This window comes from Anolis sagrei, chromosome 4 (assembly GCF_037176765.1).
Source record: "Anolis sagrei isolate rAnoSag1 chromosome 4, rAnoSag1.mat, whole genome shotgun sequence".
In the NCBI taxonomy this organism is placed as follows: domain Eukaryota; kingdom Metazoa; phylum Chordata; class Lepidosauria; order Squamata; family Dactyloidae; genus Anolis; species Anolis sagrei.
Window position 1 is genome coordinate 181,907,128 of NC_090024.1, and position 19,114 is coordinate 181,926,241.

General features: G+C 38.8%; 1 protein-coding gene across 2 annotated transcripts in view; it reads right to left on the minus strand.

Moving 5' to 3' along the window:
- Window positions 1-2,066: 2,066 nt before the first annotated feature.
- KDM4A (lysine demethylase 4A) overlaps window positions 2,067-19,114 on the minus strand; it is a 31,610-nt gene continuing 14,562 nt past the window's right edge. For both annotated transcript variants that reach the window (XM_067467923.1, XM_067467924.1), the window contains exons 12-22: window positions 18,760-18,880; window positions 18,421-18,599; window positions 16,271-16,466; window positions 14,872-14,948; window positions 14,009-14,064; window positions 13,282-13,390; window positions 9,058-9,246; window positions 8,394-8,555; window positions 6,935-7,054; window positions 6,678-6,770; window positions 2,067-5,244 (exon numbers count right to left, since the gene is read on the minus strand). In XM_067467923.1, the coding sequence (XP_067324024.1) occupies window positions 5,104-5,244; window positions 6,678-6,770; window positions 6,935-7,054; window positions 8,394-8,555; window positions 9,058-9,246; window positions 13,282-13,390; window positions 14,009-14,064; window positions 14,872-14,948; window positions 16,271-16,466; window positions 18,421-18,599; window positions 18,760-18,880 (1,443 nt within the window). In that variant the 3' untranslated portion in view covers window positions 2,067-5,103. The remainder of the gene's footprint in view (window positions 5,245-6,677; window positions 6,771-6,934; window positions 7,055-8,393; window positions 8,556-9,057; window positions 9,247-13,281; window positions 13,391-14,008; window positions 14,065-14,871; window positions 14,949-16,270; window positions 16,467-18,420; window positions 18,600-18,759; window positions 18,881-19,114) is intronic.

Below are 19,114 nucleotides of genomic sequence, written 5' to 3' on the forward strand. Positions count from 1 at the left end.
TTCCATGATTTAAATGATAGAACCAATTAGGAAATGACATTTATAATCCAGGAACAAAAGTAATGGTAGTGTTATGAGTGTTGTCCCCTCTCCCGTCAGGCAGTTTTGTTCCAAAGCTTGCCTCAGTCCTATGTTGTGACTCTGGATCCCTGGTGGCGCAGCGTGTTAAACTGCTGAGCTGCTAAACTTGCTGATTGAAAGGTTGGCAGTTCAAATCCAGGGAGTGGGGTGAACTTCCACTGTTAGCCCCAGCTTCTGCCAACCTAGCAGTTCAAAAACATGCAAATGTGAGATCAGTAGGTACCGCTTCTGCTGGAAGGTAACAGTGCTCCATGCATTTATGCTGGTCACATGACCTAGGAGGTATCTAAGGACAACACCGGCTCTTCAGCTTAAAAATGGAGATGAGCACGACCCCCCCAGAGTGGAACACGACTAGAAGTAATGTCAGGGGAAACCTTTACCTTTACCTCATGCGTCACCTCAATTATTTATCTTCATGTCTATGGAGGAACAATCCACAACATGTTGGGATGTATCCAAGGCTTCGATTTATTGTGTAGATGTGGCTGCACAGAATTTGCACTACTGACTGAACTATAGTTCACTTAAAAGTTGCTCGCATTGTCTTAAGCTTGTATATTTTATAATGTCTTATAAATGTGGATAATCACCTTCCACCCTGCCACATTACAGATGGTCTGTAGTGATGCTGATAGTACATATGCATTACTGGTTAAGATGGAACATGTGGAATTTTTTTTTAGTATTTTTGCCAAATTATAACAGAAATATGCATTGTGTAGTCAACACTTTAGTGATATTCTTCCTGCTCTCCTGATGTTATTGTATGCCTACACATTCTTATAAGCATTAAAAAAACTTATGATGAAACATGCAATGTATATTTTCCTATCTTTAACTTGCTATTAAGGAAAATAATTGCAGTGCCTCTTATATCTCTAGCATGTATTTCCTCCTGCTGTTTTATTTCTCTTCTCAGAAATATATGCTTGCTTTCTGGGGCCCCTGGTGGCGCAGTGGGTTAAACCGCTGAGCTTGCTGACCAAAAGGTTGGAAGTTTGAATCCGGAGAGCAAGGTGAGCTCCCACTGTTAGCCCCAGCTCCTGCCAACCTAGCAGTTCAAAAACATGCAAATGTGAGATCAATAGGTACCGCCATGCAATCATGTCGGCTATATGACCTTGGAGGTGTCTACAGACAACATTGGCTCTTCGGCTTAGAAATGGAGATGAGCCTCAGGCCCCAGAGTCAGACACTAGAATTAATGTCAGGGAAACCTTTACCTTTTACCTTTCTTGGAAGGAGTGGGGTGACAGGCAAGTAAAGTGCTTCCCCACTTTTTGGTCTTAAGTCTATTTTGAGGGGGAAATGAAAGATAGGAGCAATCAGTGGAAAATTAGATCACTTAAAACACATCAGAAATGCTCTAGACTTAGGTACACTGAAGGGCTGAGACATTTGAATGTTGGTTGTTAATATAACTTTTGTCTTACACATCAGAAAACTCAGAATTCTTGAAATAACTAAGTCTTCTTTCTTAGCCCATTTACATACCTTATGTTGCACCGTTTAGTGTTACCAAACTATAGGTTAGTTCAAAAATTATACGTTTGTGATTCTGCACTATAATTCTACTGTTTTGTTTGCTGCATTTCATCTTCAAAGTAATAAGCTTCTACTGTTTTGTTTGTTGCATTTCATTTCCAAGGTGATAAGCAGGGAAAATGGAAGAAAATTTCCATCTTCACAATGTCTTTCTTATTCCTCATTCCAACTTCCTAAAGAGGTCCGTGTGGGGAGATGCCTATCAGGAATTGTGGGACTAAATCATGGACTTTCTAAAGGTATGTCAAAGTGTAAATATGACCTCTTCACACTGAATTGATTGTTGTATAATATAGCTTGGTTGGATGGGAGGAGAGAAAAACACTTCTTATTAAGCATGGACTGTGACCAATAGACCATGTCAGAAAGATACTATCGCAAAAAAGGGAAATCCTGGACAGGTATGAGATTTACAAGTGCAATTAAAGACACAATGCTTTCAAAGTTAAAGTGTTTTAGATTTAATCAGTTGATTCTAGTTCAAAATTATATTACTAGATCAGGATGAAAACAATACATAAAAGCTGCCTATCTTGTATCCATCTCACATCGGCATTTCAAAACCAGTACTATTTCAAACAGGTCAAAAATTATTGGAGTCCCAATTTGGAAAAGGGCATCATAATGGAAGCTTACATCTATATCACTGAGTTCATCTTGCTCTTACAATTCATACCGAGTCTGCTGTATCTTACTTCAGAGCTTTTTACTGAACTGAACATGTTTGGGGGGCGGGTAGGTTGGGGTGGGGGGTGAGATATGGTACCAAAATGGAGTTTGACTCCTTAAAAGCCTATTAAAATATCAAGGAGGAATTTCTCCGTTATTGCATCAGATATAAAATTCATTGACAATCAGTGAAAAACGGACTCTCAGTTTGCTATTACACTGATGTAGTCTGAGTTGAGACAAATAAATGTAGCTCGTTGATCTGAATGAAAGCAACAAATGCACTCTCCAGAGAGAAAAGGGCATTTGGGAGAGAAAAGGCTTTTGGTAAAATCTTGACAAGATTTTTTACTTATCTCACAAAGTGTGTTGGATTACCCAGTATGTATAAGCATTTACATATTTTTGCACATTATTTTTAAAATCTTAGGTTTACACTTAATCCATACCAGACTAATATTTTATTTTTCCCCTACTCTAGAAGATAAATACAATTTCAGAGCGGACTGATGTATTCAACCTGATATGGATTCATAAAAACCTATACAAAGGCCCACTGTACAGTTATAATCAAAGCATATATATTATTGTGGTTAAATATGCCCATTTTCATTTTCAATGAAAACATAATTTGGATCAGGAAAAGTCTCCTATGTTTCTTGCCTTGCTGTTTAAAGTTGTGATTCAGTTTCAGAATAAATAAAGAAAAATTCATTCCTAAAGCTGAGGCAAAATGACAAATGAAGCACATTTAGACTTAAGCCAACAGAAGGATTTCAATGTATATCATGTTGCACAGTTCAATGTTGCTGAGCAAGATGTTCCGAAAACACAATCCTTCATGACTCAGGATGCTCGAAATGCAATAGCCTCTAGATTGGACAGCAATAACCTCCAGATTCAGACAATGTGCCTCTGCTAATAAGTAAGAACATACCTGAGGGAATCAGAACAATACTGTCAGAGGATATATATTACTTGACATGGCTTTTGCCCAACACCAAAGTATCCCCAAAGTATGCTTTCTAGCCCCAACAAGATGGGACAAAACACTTGATAAAGGTAGGAAGGAAACAAAAAGATATTCACAGTCAGATTCACTCGCCTGAGAATGTGCCACCCAGGCAGCCACAGAGAGAAGTGAATGTGAACTCTCGCTTGCTATGATTTTATAATTCGCAGGATGTGTGTGTCATCATATCTGTTATGCAACAAACACTATTTCAAAGGAGAATCTCACATACACTGTGCTTCTAAAAACAATTCAAATCCCAGAGAATGTTACCAGTTGAAATTGTACAGTAATACACGGAATAGGTAAACACTGATTACTAATATTTGCATCCCCCCTCTTATTCTGGATGCATCCAGAATTCCAACTTATTAAAGGGAAAGAAGAGCCAGCAAAAAGGTCTTCATTATAGATGTAGGCTGAAAACCTTTCAAATTTAGGATGAATTGCTTTTTAGAAATTACAATTTAGTCTGCAGCATAGCTAACCAAAACCATTGGTATTACACACCTCCTCTGCCTAAGAAAAGACTTCTATACTCCGCTGCCTAACAAGGTCACCACCCCTAGAAATATGCTGAATAATATTATTAATATTCAGTACTACCTGGTTGGGAAAGTAGAGCACTACATCTTTGCTAAAAAAAGTATATTTATGTCAACAATCATGTGAGCTACTCAGTATTTTCACGGTAGCTCCAAAAGCACATTTATCGTTACAAAACAAACTTTGTATTTTTTCTGTAACATATCTGAATAAAATATTTTTCCATAGCTATATAGCATGGAAGCCACTGAACCATGAAATTACACCTCTTGGCCTTCCTCCAGCTCTTCCTCAAATAGGATTGGAGTAAATTCATATATGTTCTACTGCTATTCTTAACAGTGTGGCTGTGGACAAAAGCAGTGCAAAGCTTCTGAATGGAAATACCAGTTATTCCATAAACTGAAGCCACTACCTGTGAGATGAAAGATAATATTCCAAAACATCTTTGCTGCATACTTGGGCTTAACTTGTGGTGTTCTTAAGAGGAGCAGGGTCTGGAATTCCTGCAGTCCTTATAAGGAAGGGCACTTTCCAGGATTCCCTTGCCTGAAAAATGCACAATGCTAAAATGGCTCCAAACAGTTTCCTATTACATAGGCATATACTATTACAATTAAGCAATGAGTAAATAAGTCTTTGAATACAAAATAGGGACAAAAAGCTTAATCAAAGGTTTGGGAAATTGGAACTAAAGAAAGCTAATCTGTGCCCCTCCCTCTCCTTCAACTGTATCCTCAGGAAGGCGATAATTAAAAAAAACACGTGCTCATGACAAAAACAGTTATAAATATAAAAAGGGAGTCATTGTCAAGGACCAGGGCCACTGCCAACTTTCTGCAGGTAAAGTGAGTTAGGAAACGCTCCAGAACCAGGCATTCAATCCAATGATATTTCCACGGTGTACATGTAGCGTTGTTGCTGTCTGGCTTGCTTCCTATGATGATACTGAAAAGAGGCCTCTGGCTGAGAAGAGTTCATGCGCAAAATCTCAGTGTCAAAGGTGCAGCCATCAAGCTGGTGTGAACCAACTGATTCGGGAACTTAAAGAAATGCTCCCATGTCCTGCACTTAGGAGTCTATCAGGACAGCCAAATCCATTTCATTATCTGACAACTACCATCAAGGTGCTGCAGAAATCAGGCAAGTTTATCTCAAAAAAACAAAACCCTGGATGTGAAGACAGTCTGTTTGGCCTCTGCTGTGTTGGAGTGCTGGGATCCATTGGTGGGTAACCACTCTTGATTCTACTCCATAATGGCCCGGTACAATGCAGGCTCAATGTAATCCTCCCGGTAACGTGAGTTGATCACCCTCTGTCTTTTCCTCTCTTGTTTCACCTCTTTCTCTGTGAAGATTTCTGTGAAGCGCATGTCAGAGGCAACAGACTGGAAAAGAAAGAAAACCAAGATTGTCATTGATAAGAATGGCACCCAATTCCCCCCAAAAGGACAGTGCTGACAGAATGAGATTTGATTAAGTTTTACACAAACAGTGATTCCATGGCTTTCAAAGTATGTCAGTTAAGCTTCCTTGTCCCTAAAATATATGGGCTGCTTAGGAAATGAATTTTAAACGTAGGAAAATTTTTTAATGATATGTCTACTATTTAATGATCAAGGATTACATATAGCAATAGCCACAATCTAAAACCAATATCAAAAAATCTATATGGAATACTTTTACTGTATATAGGAAAATAGTATTAAAATGCTGTATCTTATGGGAACAATAAGAGTATGCTCCAATTTAGACTGCGAATCCTGAGACCCATAAGAAGAAGAGTCACTTATCCAGTCAAGCTTCTTCCAATCAGGGTTGTATTCTGGAGAGGAATGGGAGGGCGAGGTGTGGCTATCAATACTGGGGGGCTGGAAAACTGTTTAACTATCTGGTTACTTTTTTTGGAAAGAGAAGAACGTGAGAGGGGAGGACTGGGAGGAAGAGGTGTGGGTCTAAGATATTGATGAGCTACAAAGGGTTTAAAATCTGGCTGACCTCTTCGGAAGGACAGGAGCTTGAGAGGAGAATACTGAGAGGAAGAGGTGTGAGGTGAGGAATTTGCTAAAGGCATCCTGATAACAAAGTGAGAAAGGGAGTGATGAACTGGTGCAACTGACAGAAGTCTCTTACCAGGCATGCTGGGAGTGTGGTTGTGATATTCAGTTTTCCCACTTTCATGGGGCCCTGTGCCCCTGACCCCTGAATGTGGCCAACTGTATTCATAGAGTGTTCAGAACTGAGTGCAAGTTACAGCAGCTTTGAAATTGTTCATAATGTTTACACATCGGTCAGAATTTCTTGCCAGAGCTAGAAGCCACATGGCACTTCATAAGTCATGAGTGCAGGGCAGACATGCCAAACTTGTGGCCCTCCAGATGTCTGACCCTCCAACTCATCAGATGACTAGTTGTTGGAAGCTTTTTTCCAAGGAAGAATTAAAATACCTTAGGATTTCTCATCTGTGTTCCACTATCTACTATCTCCTTTTTGAGGACAGTAAAGCACCTAGCAGGGAGATAATGCTATATGCTCAGCTGATGCATGCAATCATAATTAGTAAATGTAACATGTGCCTCTAAGCCAGTCCAGGTGTTTTGGACTTCAACTCCCAAAAATCCCAGCCAATTTACCAACTGTAAGGAATTATGGGAGTTGGTCCAAAACACCTGGAGGGCCAAAGTTTGCCCATGCCTGCTCTAAGCCACTTCAAAAGGAAAAATCCCAGACACAGAAGAGAAATCCAAATACCAAATGATAAATTTTGGTTTCTCTGTTTGAAAGTACTACATGAAATAGACTCCCCTGCTCCTTTTCTTACCAGTCGGGATTTCACTCTTTTGGGAAGCTCTTCATTAAGTGTGTACACATCATCCCTCTTTGCCATCAGTTGAGATCCATCTTCAAATTCAACCTAAACTCCCAGAAAAAAGAATAAAGCTTTTAAATGATAAAAGACAACAACTCTGTGACTCATTCTTTCTTGGGATACGTCATCCCATCTTCTTGTGCAAAAAGCACATAACAAATAGGGAGAGATTAGATGGAAGTTAAACCTCTTAATTTCCGCTTGCTTACCTGGTACATCTGGATGACATGTGAGGCTACAAATGTAGCTCCATAGATCTGTCCATCTGTCCACCTCACTTGAACAACTTCTCCTGCCGCTGGAGGACCCAGTTGGGCACAATCTCGACTCTGTTTACATGGAAAAAATGGGAAAGATAAAAATTAGCTGCTGAAAAATGATTAAAGAAATATCATCTGGAGTATTTGACCCTGTAGAACAGGGGTCCCCAAACTCAGGCCCACGGGCCAGATGCACCCCTCCAAGGTAATTTACCTAGACCTCACCCTAAAATTTAGACTTAGTGCCACCCTAAGTCCGAAACAACTTGAAGGCACATAACACCAACAATCCTAATTAACTTGACTATCTCATCAGCCAAAAGTAGGTCCACACTTCCCACTGAAAGACTGGTAAGTTTATGCTGCTTAAAATTGTTATTCACTTAAAATATTGTCTTGTTATTTCATGTTTTAAATATTATATGTGCAGTGTGCATAGGAACTGCTCATGTTTTTTTTCAAACAATAGTTCAGACCCCCAACAGTCTGAAGGACTGTGAAGTGGCCCTTGGCTTAAAAAAGACTTAAAAAAGAAAATACCATCTGAATGACTGTATGTAGTTTGGGAAAGAAAAAGAGGGAGATGACAGATTCTAAGATAAGAGATAATAGGGATCCCCAATTAGCATTAAATTCTTGCCAGATTTCATGTTAAACAGAGAACATTATTTCTTGGATAACTTTTAGATCTATGTCATAAATCATGGGCCCGTGTCTTATCAACTTATTACAACAGGCACATAGCTACACTCCTGAACTTGTAAGGATGACACTAATGAAGATAGAGTAGTAAGAACAAACAACTCCATATCACATTTTATCAACTGTAATCAATTTCAGGGACTGGGTTTTCTGAAGACATAAAAGCACTCAAAATAGCATTTGACAGCATTTTGTGGACAATTTTTCAATCAATTGTTTAAAAATAAGAGGATGTGGTTTACAGAAAGGTGTTGAGGTTCTACGTATCGCCAATGAACTGCATTTTCTTCACCTCTTATTTATAAACAGTTCAGTAGAAGAGCAACACTTTAAGAATATAGCAAATCTTATGTAAGATGGTATTTCCAAGAACTATTTACCATTTAGGGAAGAGATTCCATTTCAGGTTGGCAACACACTTTTTAGACATATATCATTTAGTGACACAGTAATTTAGTTTTACTAGTAAGCCCCTTATAAGTTTACACATAAACTGCAATAATGAACTGTATGGAGAAACAACATACTGCATTTCATTTATGTTTTAAAAATATATGACTTACTGCTCCTTTCACACAGATTCAGAGCTTTTTTGTTACATTTGCACAACACACCTACATATTGCAGATGACACACTAAAGTGTCATAACACAGTTTGGAAAGCTCTGCTCTAGGGGATCAAATCCCTTATTATATCATAGCATACCACAATGTCTTCTGGGTATAGGTTGTCACTGAAGGAGCCATCATCAAAGTTGACCTCATAAAAGGTTTCCTTGGTCAGATTGATCACTTCACACTGGTAGAAACGCCCATTCTTGTGCTTGCTGATAACTGCCTGCCCCACAACAAGATCCTGTAGAGCTCGCTAAGGAAGGGAAAAGCTACCGTTAGGTGGGAAAGATCACATAGGGAAAAACATGTAACAACATCCTGTAGAGCTCGTAGAGGAAGGGAAAAACTATCATTAGGTGGGAAAGATCACATAGGGAAAACATGCTTCAGTGCATTTTCTACACACCGATCTCCTCAACTGAAAATTTCCACAAACTTTTTTTCAGAATTCTAAAGTTAAGCATTCCATTCCTATAAGTCCAATGCTTTTCTGGTACACTGCTGCATGTTTGGCCAATTCCTACTAGATCATAGCTAAGATGTAATTTATGTAATTTTTAAACATTACTTATTTATATTATAATATAAACATTACAGAATCATTATGGGTTTTTAAAACTTTCATTTATAAACAGAAATACAGAAATAACATTGATTGTGATGTTCTGATTTTTAATGCCGATTAAGCTGATTAATGGGTTTACAAGTAACAGATCATACATGCACAACATACATGCAAATCTAAACTGACTTGCCTCTGCTTGGGATGGGATCTTGTGTCTGAAGCAAGTTGTAAAGACCACAAATGGCCAGTCATCAGGCTGCATCATGACTCCAGCTGCCTGTGCACAACTGACATGGAAGGATGTAGGACAGCGGCCATGAGAGCATTGCATGCAACAGCCAGCAGTTCTCTTCCGTCGCTTCTTGCAGAAGACACATTTCTGTGAATAGATACATTCAGTATTGTGATCATGGTATTATAACACAACAGGACCAGCTGGTCTAAATAACCGGATACGCAGGGAGTTATAATGAATGCTAATTAGTCTACATATTACATATTTGAAGTTGAGATCATGATGTTTCTGAATGTATATCACTAGAGGCTTGCAAACAGTCTTAGAAAATCCTGGGCAATTTTTTTCATCACCAGTGTAATTAAAGGGCTCATTACTGTACCACTCTGCCTCTCTTTGCCTAGCCCCAAAGTGCAGGATGGGTGTAATACAAAAATGCAGGAAAGTGACAGCTCAATTCTTGTAGTTATATGTGAAAATGGACAAATTGATGATGTTGATCAAAGAATCCTTGACCAGTTTATCACCTCTTTACACTGATGGAGGCAAAATGCTATAATTGGTTTTCTGACTTAGAAGAGTGTTATCAATAGTATAAAGGTCAGTATAGACCCTTATATAAGAAATGAACTGTTGTGACTCAGGTACCAGAGATTGTCTTACACAGCAATTAAAGGGTTAACAGAAGTCTTTAATGAGTCTCTATCAGTAAGAGCACTTAACAGCAGTGCTAATTACCAAAACAAAAGAGCCTTCAGGCAAGTAAACAAAAGGGAGATAAGCGGATCTTCCGGATCTTCCAGGACTTAACATTCAGGACTTAACTTCCAGGAGTTAACATGAGCGTGTGGCAAACACAAAATCAAAACAGCTTCTTAATCAAGTAGAGTTCAGAGCAATAACAAAGTCCAGTAAACAGTTGCGTAGTCCAAAGCCGATTCCAAGATGAACCTGCCTTCCATGTATCTTGGAATCCCTCGAACTCGTCACTGGACGTAGCTTGGGTGCATATGTCCCTAATATTCTTAACAAGAGTCCAATCCAGTTCCTCCTCCATTTCTCCCTTACTGGCTTCCAATTCACCTGAACTGGAATTGTCAGCTGTATCTTTAAGCTTTTTACTCAGGGTGTCTTCATCACTGTCAGACTCACTGGCAACACACTTTACTCCCCGGTAATCTGACTCTACTAGCTCCTCAGGGCCGAACCCTGTAAAGTCCTCTGTATCGCTCGGGGCCAAAATGATTTCACGAATGCGCTTCAGCTGACGCTGATCCAGCTCTGACTCAGCATCACTCCTCCTTCTCCTGCAACTGGTAGTAGATTCACTGCCGAGACGCTGAGCCTCAACATGAACTCTCCATAAAAGTGTAGAGTTTTGATCAAGTTGCTAGATAAGATTAAGAACTATTTCTTATCTTTCTTCTTAACACTAAAACCAGACACATTTCTTTCTTTAGATTTCAGTTTCACTGAGGAGTCAGCAAGAGCCAATTTTCCCCAAATTACTGTAAGAATTAGCACTTTTTTCTCTGAATTCTTTGCATCTCTATACTGTAATAATTCTCAACATATTTTCAACTGAAAAAAGTGTGAAAGGACTGTATGCAGTATACATACACAAAGAGAGACGGCTTTCAAAGTATGCTAGTTTATGAGTCCTGACTTGTATTTTATTGTAGGATATATGCACCAAACTTTAGTTCAATTGATTATTGCAATAGTCTTCTAAAAAACCAGTGAAGAATCAGATCATTAATGGTATTTAGTTTGCCTCCTATTTATAATATTCTACTAGCCTATGGCCTATTTCTCTACAGAGAAATCTTCAGATATTTCCATTTTATCATTCTTTGCTAAAGGCAGCACATAAATGCCTGTTCTTTGTTCCTACTGTTATCAGCTCAGGTTATCTTCATACATAGCACTAAGTCATGGAGATCTAAGTTCTTGAATATTATCTGTGTGCTGTGCAGTATTCCATTGCAGGTTATCTTATTGTTTTTTACTTGCAATGGGAGAGGCTAAAAATAGCACAAAGGTCATGTCTTCCAGACACAGAGGCTATAGCTCAATAGGCAATAGAAACAAACAAGGTTTTCTATCCTTGAGTTGTTCACAATAGGGATAAAGCCAGAACAACTGGTGTCATATTTATTGGAAGCAGGAGCTATTGATGCAAACCTATGCTTCTCTGCCTTATCCTACCAAAACACAGACACAGTGAAAAAGGATAAATGAACAACATGCTGAAACACAACTATTGTCGTCAGTCTGTCTGGTAAGGGAGATATTTTCTACATCTCAATGCATTCCAATTGCTCTTGTTTAGGAAGGTTTTCTGGCACCTGCACCCCAGGAACCAGCAAGGGCACACTCCCTCTATCCAGTTCTCTGCGTAGGTCATCCACCAAGGTAACCAAAGAAGTCTCTGTCCCATAACCAGGTCTGAAACCAGATTGAAATGAGTCTAGATAACCCGCTTCATCTAGGAACCTTTGGAGTTAGGAAGCCACCACACACATCAGTACCTTGCTCAAAAATGGGAGACAGAAGACTGGTCTAGGGAAAGTTTTTATGGACGCGGTCACAGCCTCCCTGAGGCCTGCAGGGATCCTGCCCAGATACCACAAAAACTTCAGTTATTGTGCACTGTCCATCAGGCCTCCTAGATCTTACACTGGTGCTTCCTGACCCACCCCACCAATCCCTCTCTGGCCTGTTTTATGTACCAAGAAGGATATGGATCTAGAGCACATGTGGTTGCCCTCATCTACAGAGAATTCTGTCCACATCCTCAGGCTGCACAAATTGAAAAGTATCCATCAACACTGGACAAATAGGAGCCAAGATTACATCCACTGGAGCTGTAAAAACTCTGAAGAACTTAATCTGATATGTCAGCCAAACCTGTTTCACTTAAATGAAGTTACTGTTTTGTATGCTTTATGATAATTTGATAATTCTAGTCCAAATGTATTTTTGGAGCAACTTTCAAAACTGTAATTCAAATATAAATCCAACTTATATTAACTTCTAATCCACACTTTAATATTTCTTCTATGTATAAAAATTACAGATTATAGGGGGGGGGACCTCCTCATTTTTTCTTGATGTCTTGGTTTTTTGGCTTATTCCTGGGGTTATTTGAGGCACTGATTCAGAAAATTGTACTGCATAGACCATATCAGCTCTAGTTTCTTAGATATGGTTATCATGGTTTTCTATGTGAGCAGGTGATGCCTGGTATAATGTCTATGTTATAGATCTCAAAAACTAGAGCAGATAGGGGGAAACTGGCATCATTTTTGGAATCAGCAGGTTAAATATACCCAGAAATAGGGCTAACATTTTAAGCACCAAATGTGTGTTGACAGTGTAATTATTATGTTTTCCTGGACCTTTCAGCGACTTTCGATTCTATCGACCATGGTAGCCTTTCTGTGATGGGACTTGGGAGAGATTGTCTCAGAGTCTGGTGCTGGGGGACTCCTGTTCGACTCCTTGGCCACTGCCCTGTAGGGTCCCTCAGGGCTCAGTATTGTCCCCCATGTTGTTTAACATATACATGAAACCACTGGGAGAGGTCATCCAGAGTTTTGGAGTCTGGTGCTATCTATATACAGATGACACCCAACTCTATTCCTCCTTTCCTAATTCCAAGGGAGCAGTTCCTGTGCTAAACTGGTGCCGGGCAGATGTAATGGACTGGATGAGAGCAAACAAAATGAAGCTTAAGCCAGACAACCGACCAGAAGTACTCACGGTCAGTTGTAAGACAGATCTGGGAAAACAGAGTCAGTCTGTGTTAGATGGGATCACATTCTCCCCGAAAAAGCAAGTTTGCACTGTGGGGGTTCTCCTAGATTTGGCTCTGAACCTTTTTTAAAATTATGACCAAAGTGTGGGATTGTTAGCTGTTTTGAGTCCTCATGGGGAGAAAGGCGGGGTATAAAGTAAGTAAGTAAGTAAGTAAGTAAGAATATTTATTGATTTATTTCCCCCTTTGTCTCTCTCAAAGAGATATTCAAAGCAGTTCACAATAAAACCAATACAATACAATTAAAATATTGGATGATCCCTCCACTCTATCATCTTGTACAATCCAATGGATCTCAATGTGCAAATCAGGGGAAAAAACACATCAATTCACAGAAAGAGATTCATTTACTTTCTTACCAGTCGGAAGCGCTGCAGTGGTATTTTGCTGACATCTACTGGACTGCGTTCTGCAATATTCACAAATTTGGCCTCCAGAACTGCCACCGCACACATAACGTGGACCCACCTGACGAAAAACAAAACAAAAAAACAAACAAAAAAACCCAGCATTAGTTAGCACTTGCTTTAAAAAGGAAGCACAGAAGAAACCAATTTTAATACCAATGAAGTACAAAAAACAGGCAACTGTTTAGCCTGCATGAACTTCTTCCGAACTAGTTCTACGGCAAGGAGAAAGTGAGCTAAAAAACGAGTCTGTTTTTCAGGCCCTTGCACTTTCCACACTCCTTTGTATTTTTGACCCTTTCCAAATAAACTCAGGTTTAATCTCCTGTTTAAGAAAGAGCATTTCTTTGACCTTGGAGTGGGCATGTCATGAGATTCCCAGAGGGCATTCTGAACCAAGGAAAATTCAATCCCCCAAAATTAGGTTTTCAGGGATCAGTGTACAACATAATGAATGGGTAGGTGTGTGACCCTCCAAAGACCCACGAAGTACCTCTTCAACCCTTGGAATTACTCTTATACATACCAAAGGAGCATGCTCCACCTGAATCTATTGCTTTCTTGACACATTCTCAGTTATATCAGTAATATAATTGACTGGTTGCTGATGACTCGATAAATAAATTGACACATTCTAAGAAAAAAACTTGATTATGTTTGATTATTGTTGTGGACTCACTTGTTGCCATTAGCTCTTTGAAGTGCACCTCCTCGAAGTGAACATAAACAGCAATCCTGATAGAGAAAGAAGAATCACTTTACCAAGGCAAAATTCAATAAACATGAAAATCTCAAAGTTTTGCCTTCACCCTTTGTGAAATGATGTTCCCATTCTCTCTAAATACACAAGAATGTTGATGCTGTAGCACAACCTGTAGTCCTCCAGGTGTTTAAAACTCCAACTTCCAGAAGTCCTAGCCAGCTTGTCCAATGGTGAGGAATTCTGGGAGCTGAAGTCCAGAGCACCTGGAGGGCCACAGGGTGTGCAGGCCTGCTGTAGACTGAGCTGAGCTAAATGTTGTCTAGTGTGTCATGTATTTTATCTGTGAACTAAGACCCTGGGTGCATCTATACTATAGAATAAATGCAGATTGGCACCACTTAACTGCCACAGCCCCATTCTACAGAATCATGGTAACTGTAGTTTTATACAGTCTTTAGTCTTCTCTGCCAAAGAGAGCTGGTGCCTCACCAAACTCCCGCTCCCATGGTCCCATAGCAATTAAGCCATGCCAATTAAAGTGGTGTCAAACTGCACTCATTCTATAGTGTGGATGCACCCTCAGTCCAAGATACCGACAATGAAAAGTGGTCAGTAGTGCTATTGTACCCGAGGGCTAGTTAGTGCATATGGGTGAAAATGAATCAACTGCACTTTGCTCAGACACAATTCTTACAATAATCTACAATAAAGGTCATGGCAGAAACTAATTCACAGTATTTCTGCTAATGTTAATGAAGCATTTTAATGTACACACATACATTACAAAAACTTTCTTATAGCTGCAAACAATTTAATGTTGCTAAACAAGACATTCTTACCTCTTCCAAAGCATTAGCTCTGCATCTAGAGCACTTCCAGTCTCCAGTTGCCTTCTCAGGGGCTACACCATAACAGCCTACCAGAGAAATGAACAAAACTTCAGCAAACTACGCAGGTGTTGCTTGCACCTTTTCCCTCAAAAGTTTTATTTTGTTTCTTCATATTTTATTACTAATAAATCGGGTCACTGATTATGACAGTACTGTCCTCCTTCAACTAACATTCAGAGAAAGAGAACAAAGCAGTCAATAGAACTGAATAGGAGCAGAGACAGAAACTGCCATTTTATCATCCATTCAAACCATGCTGGGTCAAAAAGCCATACTTTTATCCCCGAGTTAAACACGGGAATATAAAGTCTCAGTTTTTTCATTGAATATTTGACAAATAAGAACAGTCACAGTGAGTCAGATCTGATACTGGTCATTATCAGATTAACATGCAATATAAGGGTGGCATTCATGGGGTCCTCATATTTTACTGTGCTTCAAGTCCCAGAAGTACTAGCTAACATAGCCAATGGTGAGGAATCCAGCATCTGGAGGGCTGTATGGTTCTCATCTCTATTTCACAAAATAACTGAATACATTTAGATGGCAGGAGACTAAAAACAAAACTGTTAAGTGTTGTTCCAAATCCCAATCTCTAGTGGTTTAAGGCACTGTATAATGACATACCAAGTATGAGTTATGGAATTTATTGTGGTCATTCTAGAAGCAGTTGTTACTTTCCCTGCACTCAATCCTCATACCTGCTAGTTATGTTTTCCAGTGCAGGAGTAGCAACTGTAGGGAGGAAAATATGTTTTGTATCTGATATATCTTGATTTCTTTGATATACTGGAAGTACTTAGTTCACACATTAGAGATATCCTGATCATTTTGAAGTCAATTCGTGCCAAAACAAGATTTGATCATTCTGTTATTCGCACAAGTCATGGTAATCTAAACCATCGCTGTTTAAACTATGGGCCCTGACCCTAAATAGGGTTCCTCATTGCTCAATGTTGGAGTCCCAAATAATATTGTAATATTAAAAGGTTTCTGAACATCAATTAGTGGCTATTTTGGACATTTACACACATTTGCTGTTTTTACAGTGAACTCTGCAGTTGTGCTTCATAAAAAGGAAAAACCAATTTGTTTAGCAAGCCTTACAAATGATGATTTGTTATCAGTAAATGTTTGATTTTAGATCTATTTGATATCTATATACTTGGGGGTCACAAAAACAATTATTGTGTGGAAAGGGGTTGTGAGTGGAAAAATTTAAGAAACCTTGGTCTAAAGAATGCAGCTCCTTCAACATTTCCTCAGTCCTGCTCAGTATATTCCCAAGGTTAAACAGACAAACGACACTGGCAATTAACAGTTGGACCCAGGAAAGCACAGTACTCACTGGCATGTACACGAACCCGGCAGCGCTTGCAGGTAACCAAAAGACTGGTGCCATCTTCTTCCAAATAAGGAGTAGAAAGACTGACATCTGTGCTGCAACCAGTGGTAGTAAAACACATTTCGGGAATCAGGGGTTTCGTTCTCATCTTGCCACCAGCATCTAGAACTACCTGTGAACTCTGGCCTCCACAATCTGCCTGCCAGGGAGAAAAAAATTCATTTTACAGCACAATAGCTTTACAAGTATGTTAAAGTGAAACTATTAAAAAGACAACCTGTTTACATAATCTACATGTACACTATCTTTTTGATACTATCGTGGTCTAAAAATGGCAAAAACATTTTTTATTCTCGTTATAGTCTTGAGGAGAAAAAGCAAAATGTCCAAATTGGTGGTAGTACTAGTACTACTGCTGCTGCTGCTACTACTACTACTAATAATAATAATAATAATAACAATAATACATTTTGTTACCTGCCTCTTTTAATTTATTTATTTATTTATTTATTTACTTTGCTTATATACCGCTGTATCTCAAGCCCGAAGGCGACTCACAGCGGTTCACAAACAGTAAAAACAGTAGAAACAGCTGTGGTTCCATACAACATATAACAATGGACTTAACACATTATCCACAAATTAACAATAAGCAATTACAATGCACTATTATTACAAAAAACAACCGTACTCAATCTTCTCATCAGGATTACATTTTAAGGATTACATCTGACTCCAGGTTTACTGTCCTTGATGCCATCCTGTGACTTTACCTTCAAATCTACCCCCCAAACCTTTCTAAACTGGAATTTGAACCTTGGGATGAAAAAGGATCCTCACTGTTGTGATTAAGTGTAAGATGAATTTTTACAACGTATTACTCTAATTCATACTTTAACAAAGATACCTAAAATCTCATACTATAATAACAACCCCAATACAATAAGTGTACACATTTTAAGAAGATATCCACATTAGTTATGTAAGTACTATCTAATCAGCCATGAGTAGAAGATATCTACATTTTTAAGAAAGCAAGTTAAAATCCCTTACTACACTAGGCACTCTCCATGTTGCTTTATCTCAAGGGGTTGAGGGGCACCAACAAAGTATTTTTGTACAAAGACAGGAGGCAGATGGACAAAGAAAATGAGCACTATCCATTTTAAGACATACCACTCACGCTCTGAACATACCTGGGGAAAAAGTAACTGAATGAACAGATTCACTTACACTATTTCAAAACAAAATCTTTTTCAGTACTGATTCCAACTCCAGAAAGGAAACTCGCTAAGAAGCATCCAACTGTTTGATTTTATTCATATCTATTTTTTATTCTGAGACTTGATATGATGAAATGAAAAGAGTAGGTTAAGGGCTGGTTCTTCATCAATTTGCCTCCTCTTTTTTCTGAGGGCAGACACATGTCTCTTTGTTTAGCATGTCATGAGACATTGATGCCATTTCTAAACTTTAACATGGATTATGATTGCAGATAGTATGGTTTTATACTGATAGTAATATTTTAAAATGTTTTAATGTAATTAAACTTTCGTTTTAATTTAATATAAATGTTTTTAATTTTATTTTGTTATTAAGGCATTAAATTATTGCCTATCTGTAAGCCACCCTGAGTCCCATTTGGGGTAGAGAAAGGTGGGATATAAATATAGGAAATAAATAAATAACTTCTGGTGATATGTTAATTGAAATTTGAATAACAGAAAGGCTTGAGATAGAGTGTGAAAAATCTTGACCCTTTGAAAACTGATCTGAGAATGGAATTAAAATTTTCAACAGAAACTAATGTTGGGGGTCCTGCCTTGATTAACTGACATTGGTGTGTGTGTGTGTATTGCTTAGGCAACAAATAGCTTCACTTGCATAATAAAAACTCCCAAATTGGAGGATTCAAGTCTTTTAAAAATCCAAGCCAGACAAATGCGCTTTGACCCCACTATACAAACACAGCACCACAAGAGTCCAAAACATTTTAACCACACTGCTGTTAACTTTGGCAGTTAAGTACAGTTGCTAGCTATAGCCAACTGTTAAGGAATATACCACTGACATAATAATATAATTATATTGCAACCATATCCTCTAGGGTTCTTGTAAGACAAAGGCCTGTAAAGTGAATTTAAAGTGCTCACCTGGTACGTTTGAAACAACATGCACACTGCACAGTAAGGAGCCTGCTGTGCCATGGCTGCATTATACTCCTTTTCTGCTTCAAAGTTTGGAGGGCGATTCTGCCACAACTGGCTTAGTGGCTTTGCCCACGCTTCTGTCTCTTCAGCTTCCTCTTCAGGGGTCAGTTGTTCTGACATTTCTGCAATAATAAATACTCAAAGCTGAATCAAAATACACACACTTCGACTTACTTTTCAAAGGAGTGCACTAGTGAAGGAATGAATAATTTTATCACTGTTAGCATACTGATTAAGCATCACAGACCTTGACTGTACTAAGGAAGGAGAAATAATTCTTACCATCATCACTGAGACCATCTTTAACCAGAAGTGGATGATGCCGTGGAAGTTTGCTCAAGGGCTGCCGACGTCCTTTTGAGTTCTTGCGATCTTTTACTGATCTTATGTACTCCTTTGCCATCTGAGTAGTACAGAAAGTGGTCAGCAGCCGTAACATTACTAAGAATAGATTCAGTAGCATAAAAATTATTTAAAGTTAAATTAGCAAGGAAGAAGAGAAGAGTTCAAATTTGTAACTTGCATGTCCTTGCTAACCCAAACTTCCAGACATATTTCATTACTGAGCACTGTGCATTTGAGTTACCTATTATCAAGTCCGAAAAGGGACTACTAACGTCTATTAGTTTAATATCTA